We start from the raw sequence: 19,745 nt of genomic DNA, 5'->3' as shown, positions 1-19,745 counted from the left end.
TAGGATGTTTGGGGGATGGAACCCAGGACCAAGGCCCTCTCGCTGTCCCACAAGGCCACTTCCCAGCCTCCCAGTTATGTCTTGGGAAAGAAACTAGACTTTGAGGTTGTGGTTCCACCTCTGCCCCAGCCACCAGAGTTTTGGTACTTTTCAGAGAAAGCCCAGGACCCTCTGCCTAGGGGTACCTCCCGCCCTGTGGGTTGAGGTTTGGAGCTGTCCCCAGTTTTAGTTAGGAGACACTGAAAGCTGTCTCCTTCAGAAGGAGAAATAATCCCCCTGGAAATTATCTCGGAAATCATCTCGCTGGTTGGGAATGAGTGTGAATTTGGAAAGAACCAGAATGCTCCCGGCAGTGAAACCTGATCCCACTTTAGAGAAGGAGGAGCAGAGAGAAGGTGCTTTCCTGCCTCCCTGCTGGCTCTGTGGGTCAGAGTTGACTTGAGTTCCCAAAGATTGGAAATGTGAGTCAGTCCTGGGACCTTCCCAGCCCTGGTGTGGCCCTTGTCAGCACAGAGAGGAAAGACTCAAAGAAACAGGGGTTTGGGGGGGGGAGGAAGTAGGGAGATGGAAAGGGCAGGGCTGGGAAGGGAGGGCCTACTTGCTCCTGTGCACTCATTTCCGGGGGTGGGGAGAGGGGCTTTAGAAAAAATTCGATTGTGTTTGAGTCACACCTGGCTGTGCTCAGGTCACTTCTTGCTCCGCACTCAGGACTTACTCCTGGTGATGCTTGGGGGACCATAGGGGGAAGCCAAGAATTGAACCTGCAAGGCAAGTGCTCTACCCACTGCACCATGGCCCTGACCCTTTCTGGCCAGGGACTACTGATAGCCCCCTTGGAGCTTGAGAGTCTCACCTAAGCAAGCACCCTCTAAAACCTACCCCAAGGACCGGTTTCACCACAGGACTCATGGAGGAAGCCCTGAGACGCCTTCCTTTGCATGACAGCTCAGGGTGGGGGGTGGGAGAGCTCCCCACTGCTACTCCAGCACCCACTTTTCCTTCCACGTCTGCTGTCTCTCTTCTGCAGATGTCACTGGATGTCCAGTGAGCATCTCATGGGTGCAAAGCCCTCAGAGCGTGAAAGTCCAGGCTGAACCCTGTCCTAAGGGGTTAGAGCATTGGACAAGGAAGAAGGGGTGGCTGTGGGGGGCTCACGTACAGCTGTGATGGGGCTGAGATGGGGCTTCCTACAGGGCAGGCCTTTGCCTGAATTCTCCCAGAACCTTGGGGTCCCTGAAACCCGTGCTACAGAGCCCCGAAGGGTGGTTCATGGAGCACGACGTGCTGTTTCGAGTTGTAGGGGGTAGCTGAGGTTTATCAAAGCTTAATCCAGTCGACGGTCTTTTTGGCTTCCCTCCAATCAATCACGAAGACTCTAAGGCCGGCTGTTTCAGGATCGTGGGGTGGTTGAACAGGAGTGGATGGGAAATACCTTCTCATATTTTTCCATTTGAAACGAGGCACAGGCTTTCATGGATTAAAAGTGTTCTAATCTTAAAGAGATTTAAAAAACAAATATCTTGATAAAAGACATTTGGTTTTAACTCTGAGAGCGTTAGTGTTTGGGGCTTCGGGCCTCCCAAGCTGTGCTCTGGAGCCCAGAGGCCTCAGGAGTGATTCTCAGCCAGTCAGATCTAATGCTGGTCAGGCCTGGTGGTGCTGGGCTGCCCCGGGCTGCCCCTGTAGTGCCGGGGGGGCGGGGCATGTGGTATGGGGGTAACCAACCCAGGACAGACACTTGCTAGGCATGTGCATTAACCACCTTACTACCTCCCAGCCCTGACATTCTGAGAGTCTTCAAGTCCGGCTCTCAAAACTGGGGGTAATGAGGGTCCAGATACACCGCCTCCACCTTCCCAATCCTTAGATCCAAGCGAGGGGCGGTGGTGTCAGGGCCCCTCCTGCTGTCCTGGCACATGACATCTCTGCGCTTCCCAGATCAGGAAACTTCTGTTTTTGTTTGGGGGCCACACCCGAATGTGTTCAGGACTTACTCCTGGCTCTGAGCTCAGGGATCACTCTTGGTGGTGTTTGGGGTGTCAGGGTCCAAGCCAGGGTCAGCTCCACAGCAAAGGAACCAGTTTGTTGCCAGAACTAGTTCTGGGGAAACAGCGCAGGGAGGAGGCCAGAGCTGGCTGCAGAGGGCCCCATTAGTCCATGGCAGATGACTGGATAGGACTGGGTCCTACCCGCTACCATCGGGACATCAGGATCCCTGGCCAGCATACCCCAGGGCCCACTCTGGGGCCCGTCCCTCCCACAGTGCTCTGACTCGGTGCCAGTTGGGGTGTGTAGGTGACAGCACCAGTGGCATCGTTCTTCAGAGCCACAGGGAGAGCCGCCAGGGCCCTGTGCTTGACCCAGCAGTAGGGCCGACCCTCTGAGCCAAGTCTCATCTGGGCGCAGCTGTTTCACCCTGGAGAGGGGCCCGATGGTCTATGAAGAGGGGAATGTGCCTAATCCGGCCTGGGTGCATCTCTTACAGCGTCATCAGCTACGAGTGCTGTCCCGGCTACGAGAAGGTCCCAGGAGAAAAGGGCTGTCCAGCAGGTGAGCAAGCTGGGCCTGTGGGCCTGGAGGGTGGGGAGAGTCGGGGGAACAGATGCACCACCGGAAGACAGCAGGGTCTCCCCCATGTGCTGGGTTTCTGGGCTCTGTGACTGCTGAGAAGGGAAGCTTCCAGCTGGTGTCCTGCTATGCTTCTTCTTGCCGCAGCCTCAGCGGAGCTGGTGGAGCAGCCTCTGGCTCTGCCCTGCCCGCACTCCCTCTCCCCCGACCCAGCTTCTGACCTGGCTGGCACTGACTGGGAGAGATTCCCAAGGGCCCCCCGCCGTGTTTCTGAGCGGATAGCATCGGCTCGGTCAGGCCTGGTCTGGCTCTCCAGTAATCACACTCCAGATGCATGTGGCCCTAGAAAGACATCAGGAAGAGACATGGCTGGCCAGGAGGCTTGCCCAGTTCCCATGGAGGGTACCAGGAGTGACTACATTCATGAGCCTTTGTGAATGTGGTCAGGCTCTTGCCTTCAGCCCCATGTACCACCAAGGACTTGTGACAGAGTCTTGGCGATATGTGCAGAGTCATGTGGAGGCTTACAATAAAATGCTCACTGTTGTGTTCAAGGATGGGAGACTGAGTCAGGAAAGGAAGGGGTAGCCAAGGTCTCAAGAAGGTAGTGGATGGCCTTTGTAGGGCCTTTAACTGGGAAGCGGGGGCTGGGGAGTGGGGAAAGGAGATTGGCTCCATAGAGATACACCTCTAAAAACTATGCCCAGGGACTGATAGTACATCAGATAAAGTGCTTGCCTTGCAGACGCAGCCAACCGGGGTTCAATCCCCGGCATCCCATATAGTCAGTCCCCTGAGCCCCACCAGGAGTAACCCTTGAGTACAGAGCCAGTAGGCCCTGAGCACCACCAATGTGACCCCAGCAACACTCATACATAAATAAATATAAATAAAATGAACATCCTGGGGCTGGAGCAATAGCACAGCGGGCTGGGCATTTGCCTTGCACGCGGCCGACCCGGGTTCTAATCCCAGCATGCCATATGGTCCCCTGAGCACCGCCAGGGGTAATTCCTGAGTGAAGAGCCAGGAGTAACCCCTGTGCATCGCCGGGTGTGACCCAAAAACAAAAACAAAAAAAACAAAAAATAAAATCAACATCCGGCTCATTGTGTGAGAGGGACGGCCATTCTAGGCTCCTAGAATAACATTTTAAATATGATTTCACAAAGCGCCATAAATATCGTGAAGTTCTTTCTTCCCACTGGAGGCCACCATTGGCAGGGAGCTGTTCCCGGCCTCCAAGTGCATTTGCCAGGCTGGTCTGGATGAGGGTCCTGCTTCTGCCATACCACCCTGACCGCTGCCCCTGAATGGATGTGAAGGGGAGCTCAAGCAGGGAGGCCCTGGGCTCCAGGACTGCGTGAAGAAGCCAGGCACGGTTGCTGGGAGATAGTAGAGCAGGCTGCACGCTTGCCTTGCATGTGGCCTGCCCTGGTTTGATCCTAGCACCTCTTAGGGTCCCCCGAGCACCTCCATAAACTTGATTCCTGGGTGCAGAGCCAAGGGTCACCTTGCTTGGGTGTGACCCAAAACACTTTATTAAAAACAGTGTGGCACAGGCTCAGGGCTTCTCACACTCTTCACCACAGACAGATGGACAGATGGACATGCCAGGCAGACAGGTAGAAGGTGTGGGTGGGGTCTGGCTGCGGAGGACCGTCAGCTTCATCCTGCTTCTCTGTCTTCTGCCCGGGAAGCCCTGCCACTGTCAAACCTTTATGAGACCCTGGGCGTCGTGGGCTCGACCACCACTCAGCTGTACACAGACCGCACGGAGAAACTGAGGCCCGAGATGGAAGGGCCCGGCAGCTTTACCATCTTCGCCCCCAGCAATGAGGCCTGGGCGTCCCTGTCAGCGGTGAGACAGCCTCTTCCTCTGCCGCCTTGGCAGAGGGACCTTTCCTAGGGGCTGCGTGGTCACAGGGGATAGGGGACCTGAGGGGCAGGGCACAGCGTGGAGTGCTCGGGAAGAGCTGGGGCTCAGCGGGGCTTCCCACGGTGGTCCCTTGAGGGTGGGGGTCAGCATCCCCCCTCACAATCCCTCCCTTTCAGGAAGTGCTGGACTCCCTGGTCAGCAACATCAACATCGAGCTGCTCAACGCTCTCCGCTACCACATGGTGGACAGGCGTGTGCTGACGGATGAGATGAAGCACGGCACGATCCTCACCTCCATGTACCAGAACTCGGGCATCCAGATCCACCACTATCCCAATGGGGTAGGGAGCCCCCACCCCCAGCAGCGCCCGCTGGCCTGCTGCCCTCCCCCCCCCGCCCCACACCCACAGGTGGGGGCTGGTTTCCGGCCTTGATCTTGCAGTCCAGGTCGGAAGCCGGATGTTGGCCTCTGTCCCCTTGGGTCCTACAGCTTTGGCCTCTGCCCCTCATTCTCCTCTCCCCTCCCCCCGGGTTCTCTCCTCTCCCGGGCCTGCATCACCTGGAACCCATCACCTCCCTCACCCGCCCCCGTTTGTCACCGGGCAGATCGTCACGGTCAACTGCGCCCGGCTGCTGAAGGCCGACCACCACGCCACCAACGGTGTAGTGCACCTCATCGACAAGGTCATCTCCACCACCACCAACAGCATCCAGCAGATCGTGGAGATCGAGGACACGTTCGAGACCCTGCGGGTGAGTGGGCACCCCTGGGGGAGCCCGAGGGGGCACACTCGGCCTCCCGAGAGACTGTCTCCATGTTGGCAGCATCCAGGGGACGTCAGCGAGTTTCCTGGAATGGCCCCAGGCAGGGGGAGGATCTGCTGTTCAGACATGGCTCCACCACAGGGAAACCCAGTGCTCCCAGGCCTGCCTCGTCCGGTGCCTTTACTTCCCTGGCTCACTGGGAATGCTCAGTGGTTTCCCTTTTTGTTTGACTGTGGGCCACACCCAGCGGTGCTCAGGGCTTACTCCTGGCTCTGCACTCAGGGATCACTCCTGGCTCTGCACTCAGGGGACCACTTGTGGCACCGGTGATCGAACCTGGGTCAGCTGCATGCAAGGCAGGCGCCATACGCCTGTGCTTTCCCTCCTGCCTCTCAGGTGTTTCTTGCTGCCGGAGGCAGAGCACCAGGAGTCCTGGGCAGCAGAGGCTGTCTTGGGGATCCAGAAAGTGGGAGGGCCCTTCCTCCCACATGGGGGTCCTCACATGTGAGACGTTAGGCCGCTTGGGTGCCCACCACAGGATCCCCAATTATTGCTGGAGCTAGACCTGTGTGTCCTTGGAGCCCAGAGCAGCGGAAGCCCCCGGTGTGGTTCAGGGACTCGGGGGCTGGACTTCCAGTGGGCTCTGGGGCTCCCGGACCTCCCCGTGCCCAGCACCATCTGTCTCCCAGCAGACCAGGCGGGGGCGGGGGCACACCTCTTGGCTCTGTCGAGGGGGGAAGTGCCGGCCACTGCCCCGTCAGGGGTTTTGCCCTGGTTCCGGGAAAACTTCCTGACCACAGGATACCAAGTGGGAGGGCGGGCTCCGCCCCTGGAGATCTCCAACACAGAGCGGCAAACACGGGCCAGCCTGGCGCTGACGGGACGCAGGATCCTAGCTCTTCCCCGCCCCTGCTTTCCTTTTTATTTTTTTTTAAGTAGTTATATCAATTTCCCCCCCCCCCGCCCCTGCTTTCTCGCCTCTGGGATCTGTAGGCAGTGGTGTCCCAGCAAGTTGGGGGCTCGTCTGGACTATCAGCCGCTGACCCCCACAGAGCAGCCTTCTTTCACCACTTCAGTTGGGCGAATACTCCTTCCCTTCTTCCTTTGTGGCCTTCCTCGAACCCTTTCCCCTCAGCACTGGCAGCCTTGCCAAGTGCTAGCTAGTCCCCCTGCGAGGCCACAGGGCAGACACCCTGGGGGTCTTCACTCGCCTCTTCCTGGGGAAACAGCTGAGGGCCATACTGGCAGGATGGCCTCTGACAGTCACTGAAATCTGTGAACAAGAGCAAGCGGGTGAACCGGGGGCCAGGGGCAAAGTCAGGAGCGGGGCCCTCAGGACAAGATGGCTTTGGAGCTGAGGACTGGGGAGACCAGGCAGGGGAAGGGGCAAAAGGAAAGGCCCAGAAGCAGATTCGGCAGATGACCGTGAGGGGAGCCCCGTGTCCTGCAGTCAGAGGAGCCGTCTTCCTGGCTGTTCCAGAGAGAACAGGAGATGGGGTCTTTGCCCTCATGGAGCCCCTCCCACCCACCCCCGACCCCCCAGCTAGCTCACCGGGAACTCCTTGACCAGAGGGTAAGAGGAAAAGCTAGCATGCAAGCCTTCGTCTCCTCAGGGATGGCAGGGGAACAGGTCCATGCCAAGCTGCCTGTCTTGCTTTCCCCAGGCCCTGAAAAGGAACCGGAGTCCGAGGAGCAAAGAGTGGGGTGGGGGCTGGGGTCAGAGGGCAAAGGCAGGCGGTGGGCCGGAAGGAGCTAGGGACCGAGAGGTGTCGTCCACGTGGCTTGGTGCTCGGCTACACAAAGACCATGGTGGCTGCCGTGAGACAGGATCAGGGTCAAGAAAGGGGCCTGTGCATCTCTGCACACAGTGCCAGCGCCAACACGGAGCACCTGCTCCTGCTCTCCCCCCACAGGCTGCTGTGGCTGCAGCGGGTCTCAACACGGTGCTCGAGGGAGATGGCCAGTACACTCTCCTGGCTCCCACCAACGAGGCCTTCGAGAAGATTCCCACGGCGACCTTGAACCGAATTCTCGGCGACCCGGACGCGCTGAGAGGTGGGCGCCCCCTGCTGGGAGTGGCCAGACTGAGCCCGAGGCCACTTGGGCCTCTCAGATAGGCCCACCCTGCCCACCTGGCCCCTCGGCCCCTGGCTCCTGGCCAGCCCGCTGTGGCCCTGCAGAGCCCAGGGTGAGCCCCATCTGTGGGCAGGATAGAGTCAATCCACCTTTGCAGACCCAGCCACACTGAGGAAGCCGCCAGAGCTGGAGGCCCAAAGCAGGTGCTGGCCAGACTCAGGGAATATTAGAGGCCCATGGGGCACAGCTGGGCTGCAGCTCGGAGCCTGGGGCAGAAGGGACAGTCACCTGCATGCTGGAAGTGGAACCCCTACCTCCCCAGTGTGCTTCTGGCCTGGGCCTTGTGGGTAACACGAGATGCCTTAACACCTGTAATCTTTGGGCTGATGGTGGCCTTGCAGGGCTCATGCTTCACAGGTAGGAGGCCCTGAGTTCTAAACCCAGCACTCCATGGCCCCCGATCCCCAGGAAATATGTAACAGTTGGCTCCTGTTTTGTTAGTTTGTTGTTGGGCCATACCCCGTAATGCTCAGGACTTCATTTTGGCTCATCACTCTGAGGGCCAGGAGGGGCCCAGGTGGGGACAAGATGTGGTGCCTAGAATTGAATCGGGGTCATCCATCTGCAAGGCAAGTGTTTAAACCCATCCATATGTTATCTATCTTGTTTGGAATAAGAGCCCTCACTGGGGGCTGCTGCCACAGGCTGGCATCAGAGGGCCCAGCCCGGCGCCCCTTTGGACAGCTGACTTCCGGCCCTGGCTGTGTTCCTCCCAGGGCCCAGCAGGTCGCTCCTAGCTCTTCTGTCCCCGCCTTTCCTTTCCTGCCCCGAGAAGTGAGCATCCCGGCAGTGGCCAGGTGTGTGGGGCCAGTGTCTCAGGCTGTCAGCACTTCTGTTCACTCCCTCTGTGCAGGGCAGTGCGGCTCCGGTTCCCATACACAGCTGAAACCCGGAATGAAACTTGTCTCAGTTCCGGGCCAGGAGCCCTGGGGGCAGCAGCCCGGGCCCTGCTGTGCCTAGCTGGGCCGGGATCACCCTCCAGGGGGCTCCTTGTCCTTTCCCCGGTGCCCCAGCCCCTGCCTTGTCACTCGATGGTGCCTGGATGCATAAATGCATGTATGTGTATTTTACAGGTGTGGTGAGTGGGCGGCAAAGGCCAGGGGCACTGAATGCCCCCCCCCCAGCCCCAGAGGGTGGCTGGCACGAGGTGACACAGACCTTGGTAGCTGGGTGAAACAAACAGGCAGCAGTGTGCCCGTAATTAGTCCTGTGATAGCATTCCACCTCTTCTACTGTTTTCACAGAAGTCAAAGCTCCACAGATTAACTCCTTTTGAGGTTTTCCCTTCTCCGTGACCTTGCATTCCCCAGTGACAAACAGTTTCTCGGCATCTCCTCTGTTGTCAGGCTCTGTGCAGGGCGATCGATCTTCAAGGTTTAGTTTTTAATGGGGTGGTAGGAGCTCCCCTAAGTAGTTCTCAGGGGCTGGGGGTCATGTGTAGCGAGTCTCCTCACTCGGCAGGTGTCCAGTGCTCAGGCCGGAGGGTGTGGTGTTTCTCAGGCTGGCAGTGCCCGGCCCCCTCAGGGCTGGACCTGGGGATGCTGGGCAGGGGTGGGGGGTGCAAGTGGTGCCAGGGCATGCATAGCATGTACCCCAAATACTGTGCTGTCTTCCCTGAATTTCAAGCCAACCTTAAGTGAGCCTTAGATGATGAACATGAATTCTTTTTTCTCTTTCTTTTCTCGAGTCACTGTGAGATACAGTTACAAGGTTGTTCACGATTGCGTTTCAGTCATGCAATGATCCAACACTCATCCCTCTGCCAGTGTCCATTTCCCACTACCAATGACCCCTGCTTGGCAGGCACCCCACCCTTTCAATGAACATAATTTTTTTTTTCTTTTTGGGTTACACTCAGCTATGCTGGGGGTTACTTCTGACTCTGCACTTAGGAATCTCTCCTGGCGGTGCTTGGGGGACCATATGGGATGCTAGGGATTGAATCCGGGTCCACCGCATGCAAGGCAAACATCGTACCTGCTGTACTGTCGCTCCAGCCCCTGAACATAAATTCTTATCTCCGCTAGATGAGGCTATTGAGACCCAGAGACTTAATGTTTTACCCAGTATCCACCGCTAAGACATGACTGATTGGGGGAGCCCTGTGAGAGCTCCCACAGGTTCCAGTGGGTGACAGGCAAGAGGGGAGGAGGACTCGGGCCCTGAGGAGGGGCAACTGGAGGGACCCTGACTTGGGCCTGACCTGTTGTCCCTTCAGACCTGTTGAACAACCACATCCTGAAGTCGGCCATGTGTGCCGAGGCCATCGTGGCAGGGATGTCCATGGAGACCCTGGGGGGAACCACGCTAGAGGTGGGCTGCAGTGGGGACATGCTCACCATCAACGGCAAAGCCATCATCTCCAACAAAGACATCCTGGCCACCAATGGCGTGATCCACTTCATCGACGAGCTGCTCATCCCAGATTCAGGTAGGCCAGGCTTCTCGGTGCAGTGAGAGGGGCCGGGGGCACGCCATGGCAGGTGTGGGGAGAGCAGGACACTATTCCAAAAGGCTCCTAGGAGGTCTGCGGGCTCCACCGGGCAGCGAGGGCCTCTGGCTGACCTCAGCATGTCCAAGCCAGCCCTGAGCACTAGCCCGGGAGAACACATTTCCAGCTCACGTTGTGCTCAGCTTCTGGCCTCATGCAGGCTTCCACGGTGGTCAACTGCCCATCCGTGGAGGGATTTCATGGGCAAACAGCAAATGCAAGCCATACTCCTGGAGACACAGCCAGGACTGCCCTCACCCCTGGTGTGGACCACGAGCGCCCTCACCACAGCTGCTGGGGGCAGGGGGCAGAGGCCGGGGCGCCCCGCCCTGCTCCTCCCACCAGTGCAGTTTTCTGGGCCACGGTTCCCCAGATGACACAAGCCCGCGGTGGCCCAGCAGTGTCCAGAAAAGCTGTTGACTCACGGGATGACATTCCTGCTGCTGCATGTCACACTTTGGGCTGGACAAATGGTCAATGAAAACAGCATTTTTAACTTTTGAACCCGCTTGCTTCTCCCCCGCAGCCAAGACGCTGTTCGAGTTGGCTGCCGAGTCTGACGTCTCCACCGCCATGGACCTTTTCCGCCAGGCCGGCCTCAGCGCTCACCTCTCCGGCAGCGAGCGCTTGACTCTCCTGGCCCCCCTGAACTCTGTCTTCAAAGGTAACATGGGTGGGGAGAGAGGGCAGAGGCAGCTCTGTTCATTTCCTTCTAACCCTGCCGCCTCACCCTCCACCACGGACTCCCCAAGTTACAGCACCCCTTAGAATCTTAGTGCACCCATCCCCTCTGATGGATACTCACGTGTGGCTTTGCCACCAGGAGCTGCTGCTGTCGCATTGGGCAGAGTAGTTGCACCTGGGGGGCTCAGTCCTCAGGTCGCCTGCACTTCATCAGGATAGCAGAGCTGTCCCTCACCATCTGAGTGTTGGGCTCTGTGGCCCGTGGGCTAGAACAGAGGTTGGAGTCAGGGTGCAGCTAAATCACAGCTACAGAGAAGGGACAAAAGGGGCCACACACTCCCGTGTCACCCCATGCCAAACTCCAAGCATCCTCGGTTAGCTAGGCCTTTCTGTTTGTTTTTGAATCAGAAAAAGACGACAGCAGATGTTAAGGAGGCTTGGCAGCCCCCTTTGATTTCCCAATCCCCATCTGCAGATAAGGGGGTGGAGCCCTCACCCCATTCTCTCGCTTCGAGCACTTCTGCTCCCCGCCTTCCTTCTCCAGCTCATGCCTGGCCTCTTGCCTGTGCCTTCTCTTGCAGATGGGATCCCTCCTGCAGATGCGCCTACTAAGAATTTGCTTCTCAACCACCTGGTTAAAGACCAGCTGGCCTCCAAGTACCTGTACCATGGGCAGACTCTGGATACCCTGGGAGGCAAAAAGCTGAGAGTGTTTGTGTATCGGAATGTAAGTGCTGGGCCTTCAGCCCCAGTCCCTTGAGGTACCGGCGCCAAGGCCTGGAGCTGGGTCGGTGTTTCTGAGCTCTGGATGGGAGGGACTTGTGCAGATTCTGTCTGAGGTCAGAGCGGGAATCTGCGGAAGGATTCGCCTTTCCTGTTCTTTGTTGGGAAGGTCTTTGGGGAAGATCCACACCCCAGCCTAGGACAAGGGGTTCAGTAGTCCACCTGGAGCTCAGAGGAGAGGATGAAGGAGAAGAGAAGAGGGGGAGGAGTTTAAATCCTTTTTCACCTATGAGAGGAGAAGCCTCCTTCACCGAGGAGGGCTGGAAAATAACCCAGTACACATTGCCTGTGTCTGGACCCCACGGGCAGCACTTGGCCAGATCAGATTGTCACTAAATGAGCAGACATCATTGTTGTCACCCGGTCCGCTCTCTTGGGGCCTCTGTGATGATGGCTCTTTCCAGAAGGGCACTGTTTTTTCCCCTTTGCTGGAGGAAATACACCATTTCCTCCCGAAGACCCACCGCGGTGTTCACGGAAGTTAGTGAGTGGCGCTGTGGGCACACCCCAGGCAGATGAGCAGGTCCTGTCGTGAGGTGACGGGCCCTTTCTCTGCCCCCTCCTGCCAGAGCTTGTGCATTGAGAATAGCTGCATTGCTGCCCATGACAAGAGAGGGCGCTACGGGACGCTGTTCACCATGGACCGGGTGCTGACCCCTCCCATGGGAACCGTCATGGATGTCCTGAAGGGTGACAGTCGCTTCAGGTAAGTGCACTGTCCCACCTGTGTGCCCATGCTGGGGCCGGGGGCTGGGTGGAGCTGGGTGTCAAGCATCCCTCTTGCTGTAGGGTGAGTGAATGTCATGGGCGTTGTCCTGACCGTCTGGGCATGACATGGGGAAGCAGGTTTCTTCTGGTGCATAGTCCCAACCTTGAGGAACAGGGAGGAAAGTGAATTTTAAATTCGTTTTGATTTCAAGTTTAATGAAGTCTGGGGGCACCCCCATCAGTGCTCAGGAGCTGTTCCAGGCTCTGAGCTCAGGAATCACTCCTGATGGTTCTTACGGGATGCTGGGCATGGAGCCTGAGTCTGCCACGCATCGGGGAATGCCTGCCCGCTGGACTGTCTCTGGCCCCGGGGTCTTCTTGTGTAGGGTCCTCTCCAAGCAGGAGACTGGTTGCTGTTCCCAAGGCTGCTCAGTGCCAGGGATGAAACTCTGGGCCTTGTGCATGCAAAGCACTTGCTTTCTCTTCTGAGGCTTCTTAATCTCGTGTCTGCTTGCCACCCCCTCCTCCTTTTTTGTTTTTGTTTTTGGGTCACACTGGTGGTGCTCAGGGTGTAGAGAACCTTTGGGGGGTACTGAGGATCAAGCGCAGGTCAGCTGTGTTGCACGCCAAGTGCCTTAACCCTTGTACTATCTGTCCAGCCTCTTGCAACTCCTTTTTTGACAAAAAAAAAAATTTATATGCCCCTAGGTATATAAAATAGGCATAAGAAACAATTACTGATAACATGCTCAACTTATTTTAAAACAAATATTTCCATGGGATCGGAGAGAATAGTACACAGGAAGGGCGTTTGCCTTGCACGTGGCCGACCTGGGTTTGATCCCCAGCACCCCACACAGTTCCCTGAGCACCGCCAGGAGTGGTTCCTGAGTGCAGAGCCCCGAGTAAGCTGGGTGTGGGCCCCAAACAAAACAGAACCAAGAAAAATGTTTCCATGACCCCCTGCATTCAGTTGTGATCCCATGATTTAAGAAGCTAGGTGCTCTGCCGCTTGTGCTAACATCCCAGCCCCAGAATTGCTTTTTCACACCGAACTGTAAGGAAAACACCCAGCAGAGGGCACTGGTTTGGGGTGCTGAGTCACCCCTGCTGCTCCATCTCAGCACCACCCACCTCACCCCACCCCACCCCACCCCACTTCATTTCTCTCATTCCTCGCTCTGCACCCTCCTCTTCAGCTGGCTGCGCCACCCCCAGGTGCTGTCCCCTGGTGTGTCTCCTTTGCACAGGCACCCAGGACACCACCTGGGCCTCCCAGGAATCCTCTCACCTCGTTTGCCTCTCTACCTTTGACCCTGACCTCTGCCCTCTGCCTTCTGGCCAGTCAGCTGAACTTGGCCCCTGATGGCAAGAGCAGCTGCTTGGAACCTGCCACTCTTTGTACCTGGATTAAGGGGGGGGCGGGGTGGGACTGCGAGCCCGAGTGCTGCTGCTCCACCCTGCCTCAGGCAGGTGACTCCCCCACCCCACTGTGTCCACAGCATGCTGGTGGCCGCCATCCAGTCTGCCGGGCTGACAGAGACGCTCAACCGGGAAGGGGGGTACACCATCTTTGCTCCCACGAATGATGCCTTCCAAGCCATGCCCCCGGAAGAACTGAACAAGCTCTTGGGTAAAGGCCCGCTACAGGATGCGCTCAACTGCTCTAAAGCTGGGGGTCCCCGGCTGTTCGCAGAGGGGTGGGTGCAGTTCAGGGAGGCAGCCAAGGGCATCCAGGAGCCCGTCCGCTCTCCAGGAGGAGGGGAGCTGTGGAGGAGGGTCCAGGCAGCTGACCTGGGCTTCCGCACATCTCCGCACCCCTCCCTCACCCCCACAGTTGCCTGCCTCCCTCTGGGCAAGGGAGAGTATTTATGTGGAGGGGGGAGGTGTTGGGAGCCATCAACCTCCCTAGGCCCCCAAACAAGGCAGAGAAGGGCTGAGAGAAGTGTAGAGTCAGGCCAGCACTGCAGCTGATTGCCAATGACAGTGGGACTGTCTCTCAGGGAGGGGGACATTGCCCTTGGCCAAGCAGCCAGCCCGGGGCCCTGGAAACTCAGCCCTGGAGAAGCCAGAGAGGGGTTGAAGACATGCGCCCTTGGATGACTTGAAGACTCCAGCCCCTCCAACCCCAGCTCTGGCACTTCCCCTCTGAGTGGCCTTTGAAAAGTCATTTGTCCCCTGTGGGCTGCAGTGTCCCCCTGTAGAAAACCTGGGTTGGAGGACTTGCGGGGGTGGGGGGGGGGCGCTGGGAGGAGGCTGGGCAGGCTGTTACAGGGGCTGCACCTCCTCAAGAGACCTGGCTGCCCCCTAGGGAAAGATGGGCCTGAGGAGGAGGCTGCGGCCGAGCCTGGGCCAGGCAGGGCCATGCTCACCCACGTCCCCTTCCCCCGGGTGCCAGGAAAGAGAAAGCTCAGCTGCTGAGCTGAACTGAGGTCACACTTCCTTTTCTTCCTTTGTTAGCTGCACCCCCAGCATCTGCTCCCGAAAGGAGGGTTGTCTGTCTCCCCCTCTGAGCACAGACTTTCCACTGTCCCCTGTCCAGCAGGTTGGAGTGTCCCCCAGGCTGGGCTCAAGCCAGCTTGGCTTTCCTTTCCTTGTCTGGGATGTAGAACCCTATTCCCGCTGAGTGCAGCCCCAGACCCCGGCATACTAGGGGCACGGAGGGGGGTCCAGACAGGAAAGCGCAGGCAGGAAGGAGCCCCTTCGCACCCCCTCCTCCCCTCCAGCAGGGGTGTTTTTATAGGGCAGCTCCTGTAGGCTGCAGGTTGCGAATCTGGGGGTCCCTGGGCACCGAGGGTTCAGTCCTCTCGGGTACTCAAATAGGTTTATCAATAACCTGCAAGCAGCCAAACAAGGGGACTTTCCAGAATGCTCTCCCCCGCCCACCGGGCGCACTTCCAAGATGCTGGAAATAGCCTCGCCGCGGGGGCCCCGGGGACGCACAGCCCTGAAAGTGGTGATGGGAGCGGCAAGGGCAGCTGGCCGCGTCCAGAAGTGCCTCCCACACTTCATTTAGGAAATGCCTGTGCACCTTTATGAGCAATCGCCCGCTCTCCCCAGTTGGTGGAGAGGCTGATATGGGATGGAAGGAATGCGGAGAGGGCCAGGGAGGCGTCCCCCCCACCCCCCCTCCACCGCGGCCCTGACCTCATCGGCTCCACCGCTCCTCCAGCGCGCAGCTGTTGACTCTTTCAAGTCCTCCCTTCAGGAAACAGCCGTCTCGAAATATGCATTTGAGGGCAGAATGTGTAAATATTTCACTACTGTGTTATAACTGTCGGGAGCCACGCTGATGATGAAATGTCCCAGATGCCGGGGCTGGAAAGGTCCCCAGCTTTCCAGGCAAATATTTAGCTCATGGAAACATGAGTCACCCGGAGAAGTATGGATTAACTCCTTCTCTGTATCGCAGAGCGCACGCACTTCGCTCACCGGCCCCCCAACTCCGGGCCAGACCAGCGACGGGGGCCCTGAGGGCTGTTCAGTGGGTCCAAGGACTGAGCGGACTAGAGGGGCTCGGGGAGTGCTTGGGGGCTGTGCGGGAACCGCCACCTCTTGTTCTTCTCTGGGGCTTCCCTTGAGCCCACGTCGTGCCAGCCTGGCAGTGAACTCTGCCTCCCTTTCTCACTACCCCGTAGGCAATGCCAAGGAACTTGCCAACATCCTGAAGTACCACATTGGTGATGAAATCTTGGTCAGCGGCGGCATCGGGGCCCTGGTGCGGCTGAAGTCCCTGCAAGGTGACAAGCTGGAAGTGAGCTCGGTGAGTCCACGGGAAGGTGCGAGGACTGGCCCAGCCCGGGGACTCCCAAGCCCATCTCAGCCACCATGGCAGTTCACACACACACACATAGAGAGACATAGAGTCTTCAGGGCACTTTTTTGGTCTCTGACTGTTTTTTGACCAGAGAAAGAGAAAAAAGGGCAAGTCCATAGAGATGTTGATTAGAAACTCCAGACTGGCCGACTCATAAAGCATTTAGTTGGCATCTGGAAGAGGCTATTAGCTCTTCTTTCCCTTAAGTAGAGCATAGGAAGCTACTTGGGTATATTGAGAGATCCATCCTCACCCCTCCCACACACACACAGACACACACAGACACACACACACCTGCCTCCCACTGCCAGACTCAGTGCCTCCCTGTGCTATGAGCCATGAGCCCGAGGTGCAGTTGCTATGCCGCCCAGCCTGTGCTCAGCCCTTGCCCTGCACATCGGTGATGCAGGAAGCATGTCAGAGGGCTTCTGCCTTGAAGAGAGAGAAGTGTATCTGTGCAGTGCACAGAGCCACCTGGGCGCGTAGCTGCTCCAGCACGGGCCTCCGCAGTGGCCATACTCACTCCTGCTCCTGACCTCTGACACACTGTGCCCTGAAGCGCCTCTCGGAGAGAGAGACCATGGAGAGCGTGGAGGGCGCAGAGCAGTACTGGGACATGAATGGTGGATTTGACATCTCTGTGCCCCAGATGTCACAGTTCCCCGATTTGGGTGTTAGGGTCCCATGTGCCACAGGCTGAGGTTGACCCTTCCCCATTTGGCCTCAGGTAGGCCACAGAAGGCGTGAGAAAGATTGACCCTGCAGGCACTTCCTGTCAGGAAAACATCTGCTGGACAAGATGTGGATAAACCCAGATCTGGGGCCTGGCCTCTGTCCCCTAATTCCCACCCACTTAGCTTAAGCCATGTCTGGCCTCTCGAGTCTGTCTCCCCCTCTTCCCCAGTGCATCGGCCTCTGGGAGGGCTGCATGAATGGCCCAAAGGAACACCTTCATAATCCTTTGTCTGTGCAGTCTCTCTCTGCACAGAGGTTCCCAAACTTATCTGTCCTACAAACAGAAGCTCCCCTAAAATTGCACAATTACTCCCACAATTGCTACCACCTGTATGGATACCACCAGCACCCCTCTGGAAGGCAGTACTGCAACTTTGGGAAAATAGAGGTCCTCCCTTGTATCAGGTAGGGAGGGTTCCATCACCCCCCCCAACACACACACACACACACACACACACACACACACACACACACATATACATGCACTAGAAGTAGCATTTGACTCATGATCTGGTACTTAGAAGTACTCGGTGACAAATCATTGAATGCCTAAGGTAAGTAGGCCTCGTACTCAACAGTACCTACCCCTTTTCCTCCCTAGAAAAACAACGTAGTGAATGTCAATAAGGAGCCTGTGGATGAGGTCGACATTATGGCCACCAATGGCGTGGTCTACGCCATCCCCAGTGTCCTGCAGCCTCCAGGTAAGGCCCCAGAGCACCAGCTTTCCACTGAGCCAGCAGCTGGCCCTTCTGTCCACATGGCCATGCATGCTCAGGAGAAAATCTATCCTGGGGTCCAGAAGATGGTTCAGAGAGCTTTACCAGTGCCCCAGGTGAGTGTGTCGTTCTGCATCTGATGCCCAGGGCTGCCATATGCAGCTTCCCAGTCTGGGAGCCTCAGCAAGGAGCAGAGGAAAGGAAAATTAAGCAAACACCAACAGCTAAGCCTGCATGACATCAAAGCAAGGAGCAACTTTCAGCTGCAAACACGCCCTGGGATAGCTTCCTGGTGGCTTCTCAGCTGGGCCATTAGCCTTGCTCACACAAGCCCAGTTATTGGCCATGGGGATGCCATTAGCAGGATTGAAAGCAGTCCTCCTTGGGGCCGGAGCTATAGTACAGCGGGGAGGGTGTTTGCCTTGCATACAACCAGCCTAGGTTCAATTCCCGCACCCCATACGCTCCCCTGAGCCTGCCCGGAGTGATTGATCCCTGAGTGCAGATTCAGTAGTCAGCCCTGAGCACCTTCAGGTGTGGCTCTAAAACCAAACACCCAAAGCACGCCTCCTAGCATCTCCCCTGGTGCCAATGCGCTTTTCCTCCAGTGAAGCTGAACCTGAGGCCAGTTTTATTCCCCACTTGTGTATTCATCAGGAACCAGGTTCCACCCCAAGGAAAATTCAAGGGGGAAAAAAAATCAAGTCTCTTTTGAGCATGAATTGGAAGGCGCAGCTGCGCCCCTCGGCCCCAGTCGATCGCATGCTCACGTTTCCTGTCTCCGCTTTTCCTCCTCTCGCCCCCACAGCCAGCAGACCTCAGGAGAGGACAGATGAGCTGGCGGACTCGGCGCTGGAGATCTTCAAGCAGGCATCTGCCTATGCCAGGGTAGGAGCCTGTGCGGCCTCAGGGGGGCTGCTGCGCCCGTCTTCTGACTCTGCTCTTCCACAGCAACCTTGAAAACTCTCCACATGTGGGGTTGAGAGAGAAGCAGCCTGGCCGGTGGGCCTCTGAGACTGCTGTGTGGGACCCCTGCTGAGGGGGAGGGGGAGGGCCAGGACAGGCTGGATTCCGTCCTTCCCCCACACCGCCTGCCTCCCGGTGCCTGGCCTGCCCCAAGCCTGCACCTTCAAATCACACTTGTGTTCCTTCCATGATGTGCCCATCAGGGGGTTCTCTGGGCGGTGGTGGGCATCTCAACTCGGGCTTCAGGGGCAATCTGGGGGCAGGGCGGTAGGGAGACCCTCCTCCTTCTCAGAACATCCCTTTCTCTTTCTGGGCCATTTCTGCTGCTCCCAGAGCTTCACTCAAGCTTTCTTTGCTGCTTTGCATCAGGGGAAGCCCCTGGGGAAGCTGGGGTGCCTTGGAAGGTCGAGTTTTCAGAGACTATGGGAGACCGTCCTTAATGCAGAGACTTCTGGGGTGGGGGGGGACTCACTCTGCATTGACTCTCCTTTCTTCCCTCTTCATGCCCCTCATGAAAGTCCTCTCAGCCCTGAGCTCCTGCTCCTGTGAGCCTTCCCAACACTCCGAAGCCCCAGACTGTAGGAGCCTAGTTTTTGGGGTGTCCCAGGAAGGACCTCTCAGACTCTCCCAGGAAGGGACTAACACATCCCTTAGGGCTGCGGAGGCCTGCAGAGGGGAACCCTCAGGCCCAGCCTTTCCGGGGTCCCCTTCCCCTCTCTCCTCGCCGGCATACATTGTGGGTAAGGGGGCCGTGAGCAGGTAGGGACACTTCTTACCAGGAAGCCTGACCCCTCGTGTTTTCTTCCAGGCTTCCCACAGCTCCGTGAGACTAGGTAAGTCTGGACTGCACTGAAGGTCTCTGAGCCTCGATGGGTCTTACCCCCAGACAGGCCCCTGCCTGCTATCTGCTGCATAAGCGAAGCACAGGCCAGATGCGAGTCCCTCCCCTTACCCGAGGGTGGAGGCAGAAGCACACCTTCCCAGTGGGCACCATGTGGTGGGGGGCGGGCTGGTGGGTGAGCACCAGGTCTTAGCAGGAGCCCATAGTGAAGACACGGTTCTGAGCTCAGAGATGTAGGAAACCCCAGTTTGGGGGTGGGGGGGGTAGCTCAGGGGTGGAGGCTTTGCCTTGCTTGTTCAAGGTCTTAGGTTCCATCTCAGGCATGAAAGGAAGGAAGACTCCAGAACCTCCAATGATGAGGAGGATAGTGCTATGGGCAGGCACTTGCCTTGCATGCAGCTGACTTGGATCCAATCCCCATCACCCCATCTGGTCCCCAAGAGTGATCCCTCTCTACAAAGCCAGGAGGAAGTCCTGAGCACCGCAGGGTGTGGCCCCCAGACAAAACTTAAAAAAAGAAAAAAAGGCATTCGCAAACCAGAGCTTACACTATGCAGAAAAAGGGGGGGCGGGAGAGGTAAAGCTGGGCCCTTGCTAGGGGGTCTGCGCTGTCCCAGCCAGCCTCAGGGAGTCATTGCTCACTGCCCCCTACT

The 19,745-nt window shown here is 57.7% G+C and overlaps 1 protein-coding gene across 1 annotated transcript in view; it reads left to right on the top strand.

Annotated features, from left to right (window-relative positions):
- Positions 1-19,745, top strand: part of TGFBI (transforming growth factor beta induced) — a 31,795-nt gene that overhangs the window by 11,369 nt on the left and 681 nt on the right. Inside the window, exons 3-16 of the mRNA XM_004609881.2 lie at positions 2,486-2,550; positions 4,269-4,429; positions 4,624-4,788; positions 5,054-5,200; positions 7,126-7,267; positions 9,567-9,779; positions 10,366-10,503; positions 11,105-11,250; positions 11,876-12,012; positions 13,517-13,647; positions 15,653-15,777; positions 17,168-17,270; positions 18,094-18,173; positions 19,060-19,084. Coding sequence (XP_004609938.2) covers positions 2,486-2,550; positions 4,269-4,429; positions 4,624-4,788; positions 5,054-5,200; positions 7,126-7,267; positions 9,567-9,779; positions 10,366-10,503; positions 11,105-11,250; positions 11,876-12,012; positions 13,517-13,647; positions 15,653-15,777; positions 17,168-17,270; positions 18,094-18,173; positions 19,060-19,084 — 1,778 coding nt within the window. The remainder of the gene's footprint in view (positions 1-2,485; positions 2,551-4,268; positions 4,430-4,623; positions 4,789-5,053; positions 5,201-7,125; positions 7,268-9,566; positions 9,780-10,365; positions 10,504-11,104; positions 11,251-11,875; positions 12,013-13,516; positions 13,648-15,652; positions 15,778-17,167; positions 17,271-18,093; positions 18,174-19,059; positions 19,085-19,745) is intronic.

The sequence above is a fragment of the Sorex araneus genome, chromosome 6 (assembly GCF_027595985.1).
Source record: "Sorex araneus isolate mSorAra2 chromosome 6, mSorAra2.pri, whole genome shotgun sequence".
Taxonomy (NCBI): Eukaryota; Metazoa; Chordata; class Mammalia; order Eulipotyphla; family Soricidae; genus Sorex; species Sorex araneus.
This window is presented reverse-complemented; position numbering and strand designations above follow the sequence as displayed.